The 18,237-nt window shown below is 51.1% G+C and overlaps 1 protein-coding gene across 1 annotated transcript in view; it reads right to left on the bottom strand.

Moving 5' to 3' along the window:
• LOC111153179 (SMAD family member 3) overlaps nt 1–18,024 on the bottom strand; it is a 113,675-nt gene extending 95,651 nt beyond the window's left edge. Inside the window, exon 1 of the mRNA XM_022512023.1 lies at nt 17,677–18,024. Within this exon, the coding sequence (XP_022367731.1) occupies nt 17,677–17,882 (206 nt within the window). The 5' untranslated portion in view covers nt 17,883–18,024. The remainder of the gene's footprint in view (nt 1–17,676) is intronic.
• Nucleotides 18,025–18,237: the final 213 nt, after the last annotated feature.

Below are 18,237 nucleotides of genomic sequence, written 5' to 3'. Positions count from 1 at the left end.
CAGGGGCTGGGGGAGTCAAGTGACTCACCCAAGGTCACCAAGCTGGCCCACTAGGACCTTCTGCCTCTAGGTCTCTCTCCTGATAGCACAGAGCAACCCCTACGGAGACGGACTCGACAAAAGCAGCATCAGAGGAAGGCTCGTTGTTCACTTACCGGACACTCTCAGAGGCCGTTCTCCAGTTCCTCTCTGGAAGGTTCCAAGCCTCAGTGACCTTAAAACAGCTTGAGGACAAAAGGATGCTTCTCTCTAAAGATTCCTGACTGAGTCAGTCAAATTGTAATCCTCAAAGAATATACTTGCTGGCTGAGGTTCATGAGAAAACCATTCGCAAAGAGGATCCTAACTGCGGTTTTAAAAGGACACTCTGTTGAGCTGAGCTGCGGGCCTGACGCACAGACAGCCAGTGGTGGATTCTGGTTTCTTGGGGATACGAGAGAGCTGAATGTTGGTTTAAAATCTCTAACCAACCTGTGAAAAAACGTGGTTCCCTTCCTTCCTGTATTTTACGACACCACGCACGGAATGGTGCCTAGACGCAGTGGAAGCGAGCTTTGGGCTAAGTGGGAATTGCTCTCTGATTTCCCCTGGCCAAGGAGCAAGGAGGGGATCCCCATCAGGCGGGCCTCATTCCAGCACAAGCCAGAAGCGTCAGAAAGGCAGAAGTATGCATGACTGTCCAAGTCAACTGTGCATTTACAACTGCCAGGCCACCGCAGCGTCTGGTCCCACCACCACCGCCGACTAAAGATGCTTAGTAAATTTCTGGGGAATTCGACAGGGATTATGATGGAATTAAGTGAGATCATTAAGGAGGAACGGGCCACATCTGAAGGTAGAGCGTAAGATGAAAGCTTTAATTCGTCCCCCTAGGAAAACACGAGCATCCAGAAAACAGCACAGGGGCACCTGGGTGGTGCAGTTGGTTAAGCATCCAACTTTTGCTTTCAGCTCAGGTCGTGATCTTAGGGTCCCGAGAACGAGCCCCAAGTTGGGATCCCGGCTCACTGGGGAGTCTGCTTGAGCTTCTCTCTCCCTCTGCCCCCACCCCCGCATGCACGTGCACGCACTTGCGTTTACTATCTCTCAAAAATAAATAAATAGGGGCATCTGCCTTTGGCTCAGCTCATGATCTCGGGGTCCTGGGATCGAGCCCCGGTGTCGGGCTCCCGGCTTAGTGGGGAGTCTGCTTCTCCCTCTGACCCCTACCCCCACTCATGCTCACTTGTGCTGTCTCTCATATAAATAAAATCTTAAAAAAATAATATATTTAAAAAAATAAATCTAAAAAACAAAACAAACAAACAAACAAAACAGCCAAAGCCAGAAGCCAAGGAAGAAAGAGAAGACAGAGAGGAGTCAGAAAACATGATAGTTGATTTAGAGCTCTGGGATTCTCTCGAGCCTCTCATTTTGTAGCTACAAAAACAGATACCCAGAGAAGCCAGGCTGACCTTCCCGAATTCACAAAACCAACCTCCACCAGGGAGTGGCCAAGGGCCCCTCGGTCTCACAGAAGCAACAGGACCCAAAGACTACATTGCCTCCATGTGCGCCTCTGTCTGTCTTCTCAAGGATTCAACACTTCGTTAAACCTGAGGCCCCGAGAGGAATGAAAACCAGCGTAGGCTGTGGGAGGAGGACAGAAAGGAAAAGCACAGGTTCAATTCCAGGTGTAGCTGGGACGTTCCGGCGCTGACATCCAGAGCACAGTGGTACGGAGCGTCTCTAGCTATGGAGAGAGACACAGAGCTGGGGGGGGCACCGCCACTGTGAAACCCAGGGAGGGGAGCAGCGTGCACGGCAGTCTGGCTCCAACCCGGCTGGGGTAGCCCGCCATCCAGCCTGTGGCTTGATTCTTTTCATGACCGAAGTGAAGGCCGATAGACAAAAAAATAAATAAATAAAATAAAACTAAAAACACGGTGGCCAAAAGTTGACATTCAAAAGGATTCTTGGATCAAAGTCCCTTTGTGAGTACTGTTATTCTACCCTCCTCCTAACGGTAACCACTTCCCACATGAGCCCCAGTAAGGCAACCGTGCAGCCCACAAAAGAGATAGAAATATGACCACACTTCCCTCTTATAAACAGGCGATGGTAAACATCTGAGACCACTGGTCCACAGCGTGGTTAAACAAAGGGCTGGGGGTACCCTAGGATGGCAGTCGGGCCCTCCACCTCCACACACGCTGACTCTCCCTCTGCGAGTGGGGAGCTCGGGCCATTAACTTCAGAACCAGAGCTGATCAAACAGGTCCAGCCTCACATGGGACAACTTAGTTCGGCTTCAAGGCCAGCGTCACCTGGCCACGACTCCTGGAAACTCAGGAATTTTCAAGAAAAAGGAGCTGCTTTGGTTCTAGGCCTACCCTCAAAGGTGCCTCTCTGTGGGGAACCGTGTTAACAGAGCAGAAGGATGATGTCACGTGTTTACTGAGGTGTGCAACACGCCCCCCCACACGTGGATCAGCAGCAGTGACAGCTTCCCTTTTTTTTTTTTTAAACAATAAAAGCAAAAAACGGCAACTCTTTCAATCAAGCAAGAAAAACAGGCAAACCTCAAGCAAACATCTTTAATTAGCTTTGAGATGTTCCCCGGGGTCCCGAGTTATCCCAGCATCTAGATCAATAGGAAAATGAAACATGAGGCCTTGGGACGGGCTCTTTTTTTTTTGTTTTTCCTGAATTGGAATGAAAACGCACTTGCCGACCTGAAGTCAAGTTATTAGCTTTCTGTGACAGGAAGACTGCAGGGCATTCCATCTCTGCAGAAAGTTCCATCAGAAAACAACAAAAAATTACATAAATCAGCCAGCACTTTTGTCTTTAACCGTTACAACATTTATAGAATTCTCATTTCTTCATCTATATGCTTTCAGAGAAAGTTTCCAGCAGATTCAAAGCCAGTGAGACTCCCAAAGACACTGAGCATGCTGTTAAAACGCACCTGGTTTTGAAGCCAGAATACCACAAGAACCTTTAGAAAATTTCCCCTGGGGGCAGGAGGCTCTTAGCTCTGTGCCTTTCCCCCACTGCACACCCAAGGGCAAGTTTCTGCCTTCCTTTTGTCAACAGGAAAACAAGACTGGAGTGGAGGAGACAGAAGTCTGAACTGCTTAAAGCCACCTGGCTTGGGTCACAAGATGCCACCCTCAGGCACAGCTTTCCGAGGCCTCAAGGGTCTTCCCTGAGTCACACAGCTATTTGTCTCCCCAAACCCTCGATCTCTGCCACTGCTTCCAAAGACGCCACATGGCACACGGCCATGGGCCACACGCTAGAGGCTCTCCATCACTTAATTGTTTCTCCATCTCCTCTGGACTCTAAGCTCTGTGGGGGGCAGGAACTGCTCCCACAGTGGTTTTCCACCACAACCTCAGAATTAGCAAGACATCGAGTGAGTGCTCAGGAATCCGCTCAGAGAAGGTAATCAGGAATCAGCACGTGCTAACTGAAATTTACCAAGTGCCTCGCAGGGACTGAGCACAGTAATGAGTCAAACAGTCCACATCCACGACTCCAAGAGGCTTCTCACAAGCCATTACTTGTGCCATGACTGCACGGGACACGACGCTGGCCAGTGAGGTCCCAGGAGGCTCTTCCTGGAGAGAGAGACCCCCAAGGAGAAGAGGCCTTTTCTGCCCCCTGGACGTGTAAGGAGGATCATGCCTGGAGCAGCTGGGGCCATCATGGGACCCAGAGGGGTGGAGCTTGAAGGCAGAACCCCTCAGGCTGAAGACGAGCCAAGCAGAAAGATGAAAGGCTCCCAAGTCCTTGCTGATGCCTGAACCCTCCCCACCTCCTGACTTAGAGAAAATAAACCTCCCCACTGCTGAAGGTGGTACGTGGGTTTCAGGTGACTTGCAGCCCAAAGTACCCCAATGCAGTGAGTCTGGCCCCAATATGGATAGAGGATGGGGGAAGGACCAGAGAGGGAAAGACCAACTGGCTTAGTGTGGTACCAGGCACGAGGGACCGTGGGCCTCTGTTACGGAGGAGAGGGCTGGAATGTTCCGGATTGCTGGAGCCCGGCAACAGACTGCCTGCCGCCTTACCCACGAGACGGCCTGGTCATCTCCATGGAGCCCAGGGCCCAGTTCCCACGATGTCTCTCCGAAGAACCGGAACATAAATAATTAATACTCCCTGCCCATACTCACCCACACACATGCCTCCTTGTGTCTGTGAGGCAGAGAAAGCAGCGGGGCAGGGGCGGGGGGAGAGGGGGATGCGTCTTGTGCTATTTATAAGACACGGCATAGCCACAAAGGATGACGACCAGAGCTCCACAGTATCAGCTCAAGTTCTCCAAGCAAATGCCGCCAAGCTCGGCTTGAATTTACACTTCCCTTTTCTCAGCCTGTGACCAGTCCTCTCTGTCACTCCAGCTGCTCTCCTTGGAGCTCCTCAGACAGGGCCTGGCCTACCGCAGCCGTGTGCTGGGAGAACACAGGGGACTCACCTCTCCAGATTTCCGACAAATTATTCGGGGCAAGAGAAGATCACAGGAACAAATCCTGAGAACACAAAGCAGCGGTGGAATGGCTCTGAGCCCTTCCCTGTCCTCTGCGGAATTCCACTGGCGGAGGGGTTATGTGGGGCCACATGCTTCACAGAGGCCCTGGCACATTCCATGCATTTAACACAATCAAAGAGAAAGAGAAGGCATGCTTGCTGTTATTTTTAATTCCTTCCTCAATGCCTTCCAAAATTCCTCAGCAGAGGGATTAGCCACTAAACTTGCACCAGCCGCTGGCCAGTGGGATCCTCAAGGCCTCTAAAATGGAACGGGGGAGCGGGAGAAGTCAGCTTCCAGAAGTCTCTGCTCCTGGCCGTTAAATACCATCTCAGTCTCACTGGGCCTGAGGGCATCTCCTGGGTTTCCAAGGGACGAGGCCTGTAGAGGACAGCAGACCTTCTCCAGCCAGACGAATGCCTTACACCATCTCCCCACGGCAACCCCTACCCCTGCCCTCTGTCCCCTTCCCTCCAGACTAACCATCAGCTGAGCCAAACGTTCCCTAATTCTGCTCCACTTAAGGAAGCTCTAGCGCTAATGTGATTCTTTCTAAGGCCTCATCCCGTTTTCAAATATTGTGTTGCCAACTTGCTACACAACCTTAGGCAAAGTCACTTCCCTGGGACTCACAGTAAGTAAGCCAGAGAGTTCCTTACCTTTAGTGGTACCATAAGAACTGGCTGATCTAACACTCCCAGTTACCTTGGCAGGTGGCATAACCATGGCCACAGAGGTAGGGGGCTTGAGGCCGCCTGTTTGCCCAGGTTTGGCTGGACAGTCTGGGCTTATGCTCACTTCGGGGCCCTAATAACAGCACCGCCCCCTTTTCACTATTAGAAGTGTCCTGGTCTGTTCAATAAATTCTATTGTCACTCTCCATTCTAGAAGGGCTGATAGAGCTTCTGAGGCAAATCCAGCTCCATCTCTTATCATGGTACCTAAAACAACTTATCTAGGCCATCCCTGCTTATGAGGCTGAAAACGGTAAGAATGGTAGCCCCTTGTGGGGGAGCTGGCGTGGGGAGCAGACAGCCAGAGTCGGGAACCAGAGATCTGAGCTCAGATTTCTGCTCTGCTGTTGACCCCTCAAAGCCTCAGCACCCTCCTCTGTGACTGTGAGTAACCCATCCTTCTCAGAGTACGGCAGATGGGGAAAGAAGACCAGCTAGTTGATCGGTGGCCCATGCTAGCCTCGGGCATACAGTCAGCACTCAGTTCACGCTGTCCCCCCCCACAGGGGAGAGGGTCTCAGGTGACCGGCCCCAGGTCAACACTGCCGAGTCAAATCCTCAGGCAGGGCCCAGAGCATCAGTTCGCGGAAGCTTCTGGCACTGCCACCTCCCCAAGCATGCACATCCTGAGTTCATACTCCAACTGAATAGTGTGCATCCTTTGTGATTTTTCTTGAAAGGCCTTTGTGAAAATCTGGGTGTGAACTCACAAGCCTCAGTCCGTCTCTCTCAGAAAACATCTTTAGTGATATGACAGAGCCGCGCTTCATAAAGAAATAGCAAATGACGCTGTAATACTTTCCGGTCTGCGAGTGCTCTGAATGCATAGCTCATCCACACAAATTAATGTCAACAGTCCTACTGAGGAAGGTATTATTGTTCCCGTTTCACTGATGAAGAAAGGAGGCTCAAAGAAGCGAGGGGACCCGGCTGTGTCACCAAAGCAGCGAGTGGGGGAGCAGAGGTCTCAACGTGCATCTCCTAAGTATAAACCCAGAGCTCTCCTCGGTTGTCTGCTGTCCCTTCAGAGGCGGGGCTCCATGGGTGTCTTCAAAAACGGTCCACAAAACCACGAGCAGTCCGTGGACACAAAACTATCTTCTGAAAACCTGTCAGCTTCCACTGACAGCATCCACAGAAAGCTGACTCCAACCACATATGGTAAGTTGTACCCAATCTCTAAATGGTCAGCAGGCTCTCTGCTTGCTCTCGGGGCTGACAGAAATGAGCAACACGGGGGTACCTGGTGGGCTCAGTCGGAAGAGCATGGGACTCTTGATCTCAGGGTTGTGAGTTCGAGCCCCACGCTGGGTGCAGAGATTACTAAGAAACATAAATAAACTTTTAAAAAAAGAAAAGAAATGAACAACACGGACTTAAGTAAACGATGCTGTTCTCTAATTAGGGAATATAATCTGGTTTTTTAAGACACTGAAACAGCATTCTGTGAATCTGCAGGAGAGAAGGGAGGCACGCTTGCCGACTACAATGTGGTCAGGAAGTGGAAGGCCTGCTGGCCTAGATGGTCATCAAGGAAGAAACCAAAGAACCCTGTCTGGGGACATTCCACCCAAGGCGCTGGGCCAGGCACATGGGACACCATGGGGTACGCCGAGATCTGGTCTCGAGGCCTTTGCTTGAAGGGACCAGGCACCACTCGGCTCACTTTCCCAAGGAATCCGTGGGAAGAGGCGAGCGTGACTCACCAGCTAATTACCTGAACACTCGGGCTCCCAGAGCCCTCCAGGCTGGACAGCTAGTCTTCTCCCCTGAGAATGAACAAAACACTATTTTCACCCGGCCCAGACATAGCCTAAAGCTGTCCATGTGGCGGTGTGAGGGATTAGGACTCTAACCTGGGTAACTCAGGCAGAAAAGCTTCTGCTATCAGCCCCAGGATCGGGGAGGAAATGAAGTCCCAATCCAGCGGTGGCTTGGACCCCTACTTGAAAATCCCCAAAGTGCTCAAGAGCAAGGTCCAAATGCCAAGCCTGGCCTACTGAAGCCTGGCCAACACGCCCTCCACGGCCCGGCCACCCGGAAATCTCCAGCGCTCCATCTGGCCAGTGTGCCAGGCAACCTTCGCCCCATGTGCATGCTCTATCCATCCATCGAGGTCCTGCTGGAGAACCACCGCCTCTGAGAAGCCTCCTGCCTTCCCCCCAGAAAGAGAGCTGCTCTTCCTCTGGGCTCTCAAGTCAATACTGATGTGACCTTTATGAGAGCATCTGTCCTACAAACCCTCCCTACCAATGGTCAGTGGGACCCGTCCTGCCTCTATACAACTCAGAGATAGGACCTCACCTCTATGTCTCCATATCCCCTAAGGCCCAACACAACGTCAGTGCCCAGTAAACACATCAGCAAACAAATGCACCAGCAGCCGTCCTGCTCTCCACCCCACTTCTGAGACCGGCAACTACAACACATATTGCATTCTCCCGGAGCTGTAATCCACTCGGATCCAGGTTCAAGGGGAAGGAAATCAGTCTCCGTGGAAGTCCCCAGAGCCTTGTCCATACAGCGGTACCACCTAGGCTGGGCCTCAGTCGTGGCCCCACAATAGAGAAGAGGTGCTAGAAACAGACCTGCTCCGCCACTGGTGGGTCCTAAGTAGAGGACGTGCAAAGGCCCACATGCCATAGATCCTGTTCAAAAGATAGAAGTCAAGGTTACAAACCGATAAATAGAATATATTCTATCCTTCTACCCTGCCAAATACCTTAATGCAACCTCGGAAGGCCAGCTTTGCATTTAGAGTTCCCTGGCCCCCTGGGTTTCACAGGAGAATGTGGACATTCAGGGAGAACAGGGCCCAGATGCCAGCCTACCCCCGGCACCATCACACACACTGACCGGCTTCATGCACACCCATACAAGTGTGAATTCCATCTGACTCCTCCAACCCTCTGCCCTGCACGCCTTGTCAGAACCTTAGGCCCACGGGCACACACATGTCCATGGCCAACGCAGTATGCCCTCCCTGGGGCAGATGGATCCAGGAAAGGCCCACACAGGACTTGGAAGCAATCTTGAGATGACCGAGGCAGGGAACTGAAGGGTCAGGACCCAAAGCATAGCCTGGAAGGAGGAGGTGTGGGCCCTAGATGGGCCACCCCTTGACCCTACAGCTCTGTCATGTGAGCGGGAACACCCCTGGAAGGAGGACCGAAGCCCGGTCCTGTAGGCAGGAGTCCTCTCTTGTGGACACCTAAGGGCAGTCAAGGGCACCACTGCCCGCATCTACACAGCCAGTGCTGACCATCCTTACTCAACCACCAAGCCGAATGGTGAAGTGGTGGTTGGGACCAGAACTGCTTTCCAACCAGGTCTCAAAAAAACAAACAAAAAAAACCCCCAGCAACAACAAACATCCTGCACTTGCACACACTTACCGGCTGGCTATCAGTGACAAGGGCGTGAGTCACCGCATCTCTGCTTTGGGAGCCGGCCCATCCCCCGCCCCAGGAGCCCTGATTCATCAAAGTTTGTTTTCAATACTATTATTTTTAGTCAACCAAACAATTTTTTTTTTAAAGATTTTTTATTTATTTATTTGACAGAGAGAGAGATCACAAGTAGGCAGAGAGGCAGGCAGAGAGAGAGGGAAGCAGGCTCCCCGCAGAGCAGAGAACCCGATGCGGGGCTCAATCCCAGGACCCTGAGATCATTACCTGAGCCGAAGGCAGAGGCTTTAACCCACTGAGCCACCCAGGCGCCCCAACCAAACAATTTTTTAAATGACAATAAAGAGGGGGATGGGGAGAGGGAGGGCAGAACCACCCAAGAATATGAATTGTTTCTCTTTCCGTGGCTGGCCTAGCCCTCAACCAACCAGTGGCATGCTTGGGGGCCCTCGCTGGCCAGGGGGCGGGGATTCTGTCACTATGGGAACTGAGGTTCTCCCAAGGGTGAGCTCTGAGAGCAAGGTGGGGGGAGTCCTCTGCTGCAATCCACTGCCACTCTCTGTCAAATATCCCTCCTGAAAGGGAAAGGGGAGTGTTTACTGTGCACCGACTATGGGCCGTGAGCTGCAAATGTGGGACAAGGGCTTGATCTCTCTTACCTCATTTGGGTTGATTTATGGCGGTCCCATCCCCATTTTACAGATAAGGAAACAGGCTCAAGAAATTGAAGCAAATGTACCCAAGTTTGCCACAGAGCCAGCAACTGGCAGACGCAGACCCAGGCTTGTCAGACTCCAGCGCCCTTTGCTCTTTCTTCATTACCAGGCTTTTCCTGTCTACCCACGCCCACCCCATCCACACCCCTGCTCCCCAGGTAATATTTTAAGCATCTGTTGGGTTAGAAATAAATGGCTACATGCAAAATTTAAAGGGACAGCAGGATAAACCCACTCACCCAGCCCTCCCATGCACACCAAGAAATAAGGCTCACCTTGAGTCTGAATTCAACGAGGGTCAGAGAGACTTTACAACGGGAAAGATTTGAAGCAAAAGGAAAAACCCAATTTCCATCGTCAGGGCCTGCTTTCAGCCGCTTGTAACTACTCAAAAAGTCTTTTCTGGATCCATTACTCCACAGTTGGGCTTAGCCCAGAGGTGATTTTTTAAGGAAAAAATGCCTTTTGGCATTTTTGAGCTGTGACAGCGTAAAAACAGACCTTTAAAACACACACACCCAAAAAGCATCACTATTTTCAAGAGTCCAGTCTAAAAGGAAAAAAAAAAAAAAAAAAAGGTGACACCTCAGAGCTACAACTTGGCTTGGCAATCGGTGAGGGAACACGGAGCAGCAAAAGCAACCAGATTTATAGCTCTGGAGGTTTCAGAGGTAAACCCGTACACAATGTGTCTTACACAGCGCTCTCGTCCTTTGCTGAGCAGAGCAGTAAGGAGAAAAACTTGCCTGATGTTAGCATGGAGGGCCAGGGGTTACAGAAAAAGTACTTTTTCGGGGGGGGAAACTCACTTTTCATTCCCGGGCTAGGGTTTCAACTTGTAACCTCCACATTGCCTAACAAAAGGCAAAATGCTTTCCAAAAGTATAGCCTTTCTTTATATAGATGCTTGAAAATAAATAAAAGAGGCTTCCTGGGTAAGCTCTGACATATGAGCAAACATTTTCCACAGGTATCCTTTAGAATGCCCACCTCTTCACAGGTCGCCATTTTTAGGCGTCTGTGGTCATTAGTGTCTGTAAACTTCAGGCTCTGAAAATGGCCAAAAATAGCAACAAAAGGAGAAAAATCGCTCAGTGCATCTCAAGACACATAGCCTTCATGTCTCTAGCCTCGAATTTGGTCATTTTTATATTCCTTGGTAGTTAAATTTCGGGGATTTAGATTGAGAGAGTTAAGGGAGAGGCAGGGAGGAGAGAAGGGTAACAAAATCAAAATTAAGACTGGATTGTAGTTTTATTACTTTCACTTGTATAAATTAATTGGCTCGACTGACAGGCTCTCAGGACATTAATAATCAAGAAAGACCTGTGATGTATTATTCAACTGAATGCATCCAAAGGAGAGCTCCTGAAATGCTTGCATGAAAACCACTTTAGTGTTAGGCCCTCCCATAACGCTTTGCTCACCTATGAACTGGGAACATCTGAGGCCCAGAGATGTTAAGCAATTTGCCCCAGGTCACACAGCCAATCCGAAACAGAGCTAAGCCTAGAACCTAACCCAGGTCTGCTGACTCCTGCCTCCAAAAGGAACCCCAAAGCCCTGTTTATAACGAATTTTTCTTTAACAACACTTCTGGGGAGAAAAAGCCTGCTAAACAAACTTCAGCCTCGTCCAGAATTAGCCAAACTTCTTAATTAATAGGCTTCGACTGTGTTTTCATTTTCAATTGAGTCTCTCTGTCAAAACATTCTGCAGCAGATACGGCTGTGTCAGGCTCTGTTTACAGCAGAGGCCTCAGGTAATCACCAGCGGATAGGGTGACCTGTACTACAGATTTATTATTTCTAAAACCATTAAATAAATAAAAACAAAGAATACCGTTACACACTCACGCACACAGACACACACACACACGCAAATCCCCTTTGTCAGGAGTCCGTAAACTGTAGAGCTCGAGCGATTCGGCTCTCCAGTATCAAGAAAACAATATTTTCAAATTCACCAGGGGGAACACCCAGGGCATTATTACAAATCCAAAGAACCCATGTTGGCAGCCAGTGGACTAGAAGCTACCAGACGGTAGGGGTGGTGCCAGTCTTCTTTACTCTGTCACTCCTGCCCCCTAGCATGGCGTTTGGCTCCAGGGACAGACGATGCAGGAAAGCAGAAAAAGGAAGGGGATGAGTTCTCTGGGGATCGTGGTTCTGAAACTTGGCACAGAGTAAAATGAGAAACCAAATTTTTGGCGGGTGGGGTTGATATGGCCATTTCCAACTGTTTCCAGGATCCACAGGGCGTGAAGGTGGAGACACGTAGTAGGCTCCGTGGCCAAGAACTGCTCAGTGGTCAGCAGACGAGTCCCCGCCCCCTCTGGGGGAGTGGCTAGTACCATCCAACTGGGCCTCAGCCATTCCCACCTGCACCAGGTGGTAAAACCTCCCAGCCCCAGACGCAGAGAAGGACAAAAAGTTTATTAGGTCTAATCATGAGCCTTGTTAATTGCAGAAAGCTCTGTCTCCCTTTTAGGAGGCTGGGGGGAGAAGCGGAATAAAAAGATGGGAGAATAAGGTAGTGGGAATGAAGTCTGATTTCAATTTTTAAAGCCAGCGCTGCCTGGCCCTATTTATTTCATAAAGGAGCTCACGCAGAACAATGGCTGTATTGTGCGTTACATGGCATTAAAATCCCCTAATAAATTAACAAGGGAAAATTAATGGTCGCTCGGTCCATTAAATCATGTTAATTTTATTTCCGTTAAAATAATACAGCAATTACAAGTTTACATTATTAAACCAATATTTATTTTTCAAGAACTCATTTTAATTGGATTTCTGATGTGATAAGCTTGAGTCACATTCTCTCAATTTCATCGGCTTCTTGCGTTTCTCATCAGAACTAAATGACTACTGTATTGGCTGACTTTCTTCCACGATTAAAATGGTCACTTGAAACTTGACATCCTTGTGAAGACTTTTTTTTTTTTTTAAATAAAAAGATCATTCAAATCTCTTATGTCCACGCAGAAACTCAGGCTTACAGGATTCAGTTCAGCAAGTGTTAACCAGAGACCCAGAAAGCCAGGTCACACCAGAATGCTGAAATTCTAAGTATCCACGATAATCAACAAGTTACCCAGTGTTTACTGACACTCTTTGTTACATTCTGAGCCAATATATCTAAAGTCACTGTTCCCACGGAGGAAACCTGAATTTCAGGTTTGCAATACTAAATTACTTCTTACTTCGACGAGAGAATGCTGTAAGTGGAGTAAATATTGCACACCGGTCACTGACCCTGCCATGCAGGCCACAAAGTAACATTTTTACAATAGTACTCAGTTTAGCAAAAGACCAAGAAGATAAAGACATCCTCATTCTCAGAGACCAGTATCACCACGTACCCACAAGTTCACGTGATCATGTTTGTAGTCCAGAAACTTCCTTTGGATAATAATTCCTCGCATTGACCCTTCCCTCCTCTCCCCACCCCCTCCCACAGAATTATCAGTCTGTCCCCATGTCCCTGGGCACTTTGTCCATCCCTGGGCTGTAGCACATTTCCTGTATCTTTGGCCAAGTCCGTCTCCCCGCACCCCCACCCCTGGACAGGGAGCTCCTTAAGCACTGGAGTCCTGCCTTGCGAATGGTACTAGATATTTAACAAATGAGTGAATAATTCAGTTAGAACGAGTGATAAACACAGAAGCCTGAATACGTAACACATATCTGCCAAACTCCCTGGTCTACAAAATATTTCCATAGGCCTTCTATCCGCCTGATTTCACAGGTGCAGACGAGAAGGCTCTAAAACATTAAAGGGAACTCCTCAATCCATCGAGATGGGAAAATGGTAAGATCCAGGACTTGCTTTTTTTTTTTTTTTCCTGGCAAAAACAGATGGCGGCCATTATTTTGTTTTCTAGCAGGGGCTTCCACAATATTTAAAAGACACATTATAGACCCCAGCCCCTACCCTCAAGTCACTCATGCTAGAACTCATTTTTCTTCTGATGGTGGGGGGCGGATAAAAAAAGCAATAGCAGGGGCACCTGGGTGGCTCAGTGGGTTAAGCCTCTGCCTTCAGCTCAGGTCATGATCTCAGGGTCCTGGGATCGAGTCCCACATCGGGCTCTCTGCTCAGCAGGGAGCCTGCTTCCTCCTCTCTCTCTACCTGCCTCTCTGCCTGCTTGTGATCTCTCTGTCAAATAAATAAATAAAATCTAAAAAAAAATAAAAAATAAAAAAGCAATAGCGGTTAGACCCTCATATAATGCCTTGTTAATCCTTCCCTTATTGAAGTAGAAGCTCCTCTTAGGCAGGAGCCATCTCAGATTTACCTGCGCATCCTCTCCCACTGCCTGGAATATTGACTCAGACCTGGGAGGGGGCCAAGAACCATCAATGAATCAACAAGATCTAACACCGTAGCCTCTGATCAGGAACTGGGAGCAAAGAGCTGTCTGTAAGATACACTAGCCCAAACATTCAACTCCTGGGTGCAAGTAGCAAGTTCCAAGGTTCCAAATGCCAAGGGAACACCAAATGTCTCCAAGATTCAGCCACAGCTCGAAGCCAGCCCCCAGGGGCAGCTTCTGTGGTCTGTGAGGCCCTTCCTCTCCCCAGCTCCCTGTGTGAAACGCCCTTCATCAAGGTTAACCAGAGAAAGGAGTGGACGGACAGCTTCCCTGGCAGCCGGAGGTGGGCCTGCTTCCTGAGGGACCAGAGTGGCGCTCTGAGCGGCAGCAAGGGAGGTGGGTGGACAGGAGATAGTGAGGTCAAGAGGGTATTAAAAAGAAGCCACTCTTGCAGCCCTGGTCATAGGTCTGCCCCCAGACGTCTGAGAAAGGAGTCTTAAAGATGACGATCTTTTTCCTTTCTCCCTAGGGGGAGAGGAGCCTGGCAAATTCCAGGTGCTGAACAGGAGGAAGTCATGTTCAAAGAACAGAGTCACAGAGGAAGAGGAGATGGCACGTGTCAGACCTGCTGTCTGGTTCAATTCCCCCATTTTCCTCTGGACGTTGACACAAGAAAGCCCAGATTCCCTCCCAAACCAACCAGACTAGAAGCCTGGTCCAGCTCCCAACAACCAGGCCAAGGCATGGAGCCCGTCGGTAGAAGGACAGTTACCAGTGTCCATCAAAACAAGTTATTCTCAAGTGTGCCTGGCCCGATCACTGACCCAGCATGAGCATACCTTCTCTTCCTCTCCGTGGTAAAGCTAGGACTCCATGCTTCCCAGCTGGCCAGGAAGATGCCTGCTGCCTTACTCAGATACTCGGGCAGGTGACGGGTAAGATGCTGTTATACAACTTGTCTAAGTTCTGCCCAGACTGCCAGACCTCAGAGTCTCCGGATAGCCTCTCGCCTGGTGAATCTAAATCAAGCTCTTACCACTTCCTTGGCACGGGTCTCTTTCACATTCTTGGTATCAGTAAGCCTGCATCGCTCCAGCTCTCCTGATCGCCGAGACAGGTTACAGCCGGCGTTAACACAAGCAAGCCTGCCGACTAGAAGACCCTAGGATACTGCCGTCCTTGCCAAAGGTTGCTGATGTTGATCATGATTACACATTAGCCAAAACACGCTTGTCAAATCTCCCCAGACTGAGGTCTCCTGAAACCCCAGGGTAGTTTTAACCACTCAGTGCCCCATCCCCCTCCACACACCATGGGATAACTAGGTTAAACATCACCCTTGGTCAGCTCTCCAAAGCCCTCGTTATACAAGGTAGTGTAGAGACAGCAATTTGACAAACACCACCACCGCACTCTTTGGGGCTTAGCAGACACACTGATATCACCAACGTGGAGGCCAGCTAGACACCTCCCCAAGACATGGCCTTTAGTTTCCTGCCCACGACCAAAACAGTGGCAGCCGTTGCCAAGGGAGACAAGGTGACCCAGAGGCGTGGGCACAAAATCCGGGGATGGAAATCCATTTTGTCTGGATCCACCCAAGCAACTGGGTTTCCCGGAGAAAAGATTAAAAACAAAATCTACCTTCCTATTCGGCCCTTGCTAGGCAGGTGGAAGATACCGCACTCCTAGCAGAGAGTCGTGCAAAGGCCAGGTGCAAGTCAGCCTGAACTCAGAAAGGTCCAAACTGTTCCTATGCCTCACGCTGTGGAGGACCTTGGAAGAGGAAAGGGCAGGCCCCAGCTGAGTTTCCCTAGAGGGTAAACCCCAACCAAGGCAAGAGAAAGCAAGGGTTCTCTTTCAAGCAGTCACCAACCCAAAGACAGAACATCACCAACCTTACCAACAGAGATCCACAGCTGCCCCTGCCCCAAGCTAACTGTGCTCTAGCATTCAGCAAAGAATGTATTCAGAACTTTGGAAGTAGAGAGCAGCCTGCGGTAGGAAAAGGAGCACATGTGGTCAGAGTCCCAAGTCCACTGGGCCAACCCTTTTCATCTCCCTCCTCCAGTTTTCTCAACTTTAAAAAGGAGACAAATGTGCAGTCTGACGGCCTTATCTATTTTCCAGGAGTTTCTTTCTTGGTCTCATTAAAACCATGTGAAAGTGCTTTGTAAACTATAAAGCACTTTACGCAGCTGCTCATTTTATAACTAATGCCTTTCTTTCTTTCTTTCTTTCTTTCTTTCTTTCTTTCTTTCTTTCTTTCTTTCTTTCCTTTCTTTCTTCCTTTCCTTTCTTTCTCTGTTTCAAGGCACAAAGCACTTGTCCTCAATGCACCCAGACAGGTAAGAAGGCACGTTTTGCACACCCCTCCCCAGATGCGAGAAGTATGACACTCATTCACCCTACCCCCGCCCCCCTAACCAAAGGAATAAAGAAGAATTCAGAACCAGAGCTGGGCCCAGAATCCAAGGCTCAGGACCCCATCACATCACACCACCGCCTCTGAAGTCAATTCTGGCTCCTGATCACAGGCCCAGGGCGCACTTCCCAGACGACACACCACCTTCCCTCCCCTTTAGTGACTGGATCCACCCAGTTAAAAAAAAATACTACTTTTTAAGCCAGCTCTCCCACCATATGTGGCATTTATTTCCAGAGGAGGCCCGTTCTGGGTTCCTGTGGACAGATGTTGCTTTGTGCCTGCCTCACACGGCTGGCAGGCCGTGTACAGCTGCCCCAAGCAGGTGGCCAAGGAGGCAGTCCCCTCCTGGCCCAGCAGCAAGGCCCACAATCTCTGCTATGGGACTCGGGCCCTGCAGACCCTCTGCTCATTCCTCTGCAGCCTGGGACCCCCAAGGACATCCCACCCCTATGCACACACACAAACATCCTTGGTGCAAAGTCAGAATTTAAAGGGGGCCCAGAGGGAGAGACAGGAGGCTAAGGTGTCCCCCCTACCCTGACTCGCTCACACACACACACAAATACACACACTTCCCAGCCAGGGGCAGCAACACTAAGAGAAAGCCCTGGGGAGTGAAGTCACTGACCCCTTCCATCAGCCATCTGTGAGCTCCCGCCTGACCTAGCTAGCGCGATGCGGAGGAGAAAGGAGGTCCAGACAGATGGCAAAGCGCTTTGGGAAGGAGGGCTCTGCAGGAATGCGAGGGCCGATGCGAGGCCCACTTTGGGGTGCGTTGTTATCTGATCAGCTCGAAGCTCGTTCTCTCCTCCATCAGCCCGCAATCTCAGGCTGAAAGCTGGACAAAACAATCGTCAGGGGAGAGGGAGAAGAGAAGACCCTAACCTCGGCCACTTGTCTCTCATTTGAAAGCACTGCGCGGCAACTAAAGTGCGTGTGTGCGGAGGGGGCGGGAGACTGGCACAACCGAGTCTAAAAATACTGGATAAAAATGCTAATCCCGAGGCAAAGAGAGAACGAAGAAGGAATCTGTCAATCACGAGGCTCCCGCTCCTCACCCACAGCCCCAGCTGTACGGACTGCATTCCTGTTGCGGAGGAAAGAAGTGGGGGGACAGGGCTGAAGGAAAGAAAGGGAGAGACACCACCACCTCCACGAGCGCGGGCCGCGGGGGCGGGAGGCGGCGGCGGAGGAGGGGCTCCGGCCCGCGGAGCTGAACAAAGCGGGCCTCAACTTCTAGCCCGCAGCTCCCCGGAGTGGGGGCTGCCAATTCCAGCAGCACCCCCCTTTCGCGGAGATGAAACACGAATGTGAGGTCTGGAAGTGAGAGTGCCCCGTGGAAGCCCCAGGATCTGAATCTTTGCAAATCCAGAGAAGGTTTTGTTTGGGGTCCCCCCCAGCCTCTTCCGGACCGCGCTCCCACTGCCCCCCCTTACACTTACACACACACACACACACACACACACGAGCCCTTTCGCTCCAACCCCACCCGACCGGCCCCGCCATACCAGGGGTCTGGGCGGGCGCGCCCCCCGGGTCGCTAGGGCCCCCCACCTGGGGATGGTGATGCACTTGGTGTTGACGTTCTGCGTGGTGATGGCCTTCTCCAGTTCGTCCAGCTGCCCCGTCTTCTTGAGCTTCTTGACCAAACTCTTGACCGCCTTCTCGCACCACTTCTCCTCCTGCCCGTTCTGCTCGCCCTTCTTCCAGCCCAGCAGGCGCTTCACGATCGGGGGGGTGAAGGGCAGGATGGACGACATGGCTGGGGAGGGCGCGCGGGCGGCGAGGGGCGCCCCCGGCGGGGCTGGGCGCGGCGGGGCGCCGAGGGGGCGCAGAGGGGAGCTCGGCCGCCCAAACTTCGCCCGAACTCCCGGCGAACTTGCCCGTGCTCCGGGCCGGGCCGCGGCGCTGCAGCCAGCGGGGCGCGGCGCGCGGCCCTGCGCCCCGAGCGGTTCCCGCGGCGGGAAGGAGGGCGGCGGGGGAGGCGGGCGGACGGCCGACAGCGGCGCCGGGTCGGGAAGGCCCCGAACGCCGGGCGGAGGCGGCAGCCGCGAGACTCAGAGTGGCAGAAGAAAGTTTGGGTTTCCGCACGGGGTAGCTGTTTGGGTGCCGCCT

The sequence above is a fragment of the Enhydra lutris genome, unplaced genomic scaffold (genome assembly GCF_002288905.1).
Source record: "Enhydra lutris kenyoni isolate GAN:26980312 unplaced genomic scaffold, ASM228890v2 scaffoldscaffold31, whole genome shotgun sequence".
NCBI lineage: Eukaryota > Metazoa > Chordata > Mammalia > Carnivora > Mustelidae > Enhydra > Enhydra lutris.
This window is presented reverse-complemented; position numbering and strand designations above follow the sequence as displayed.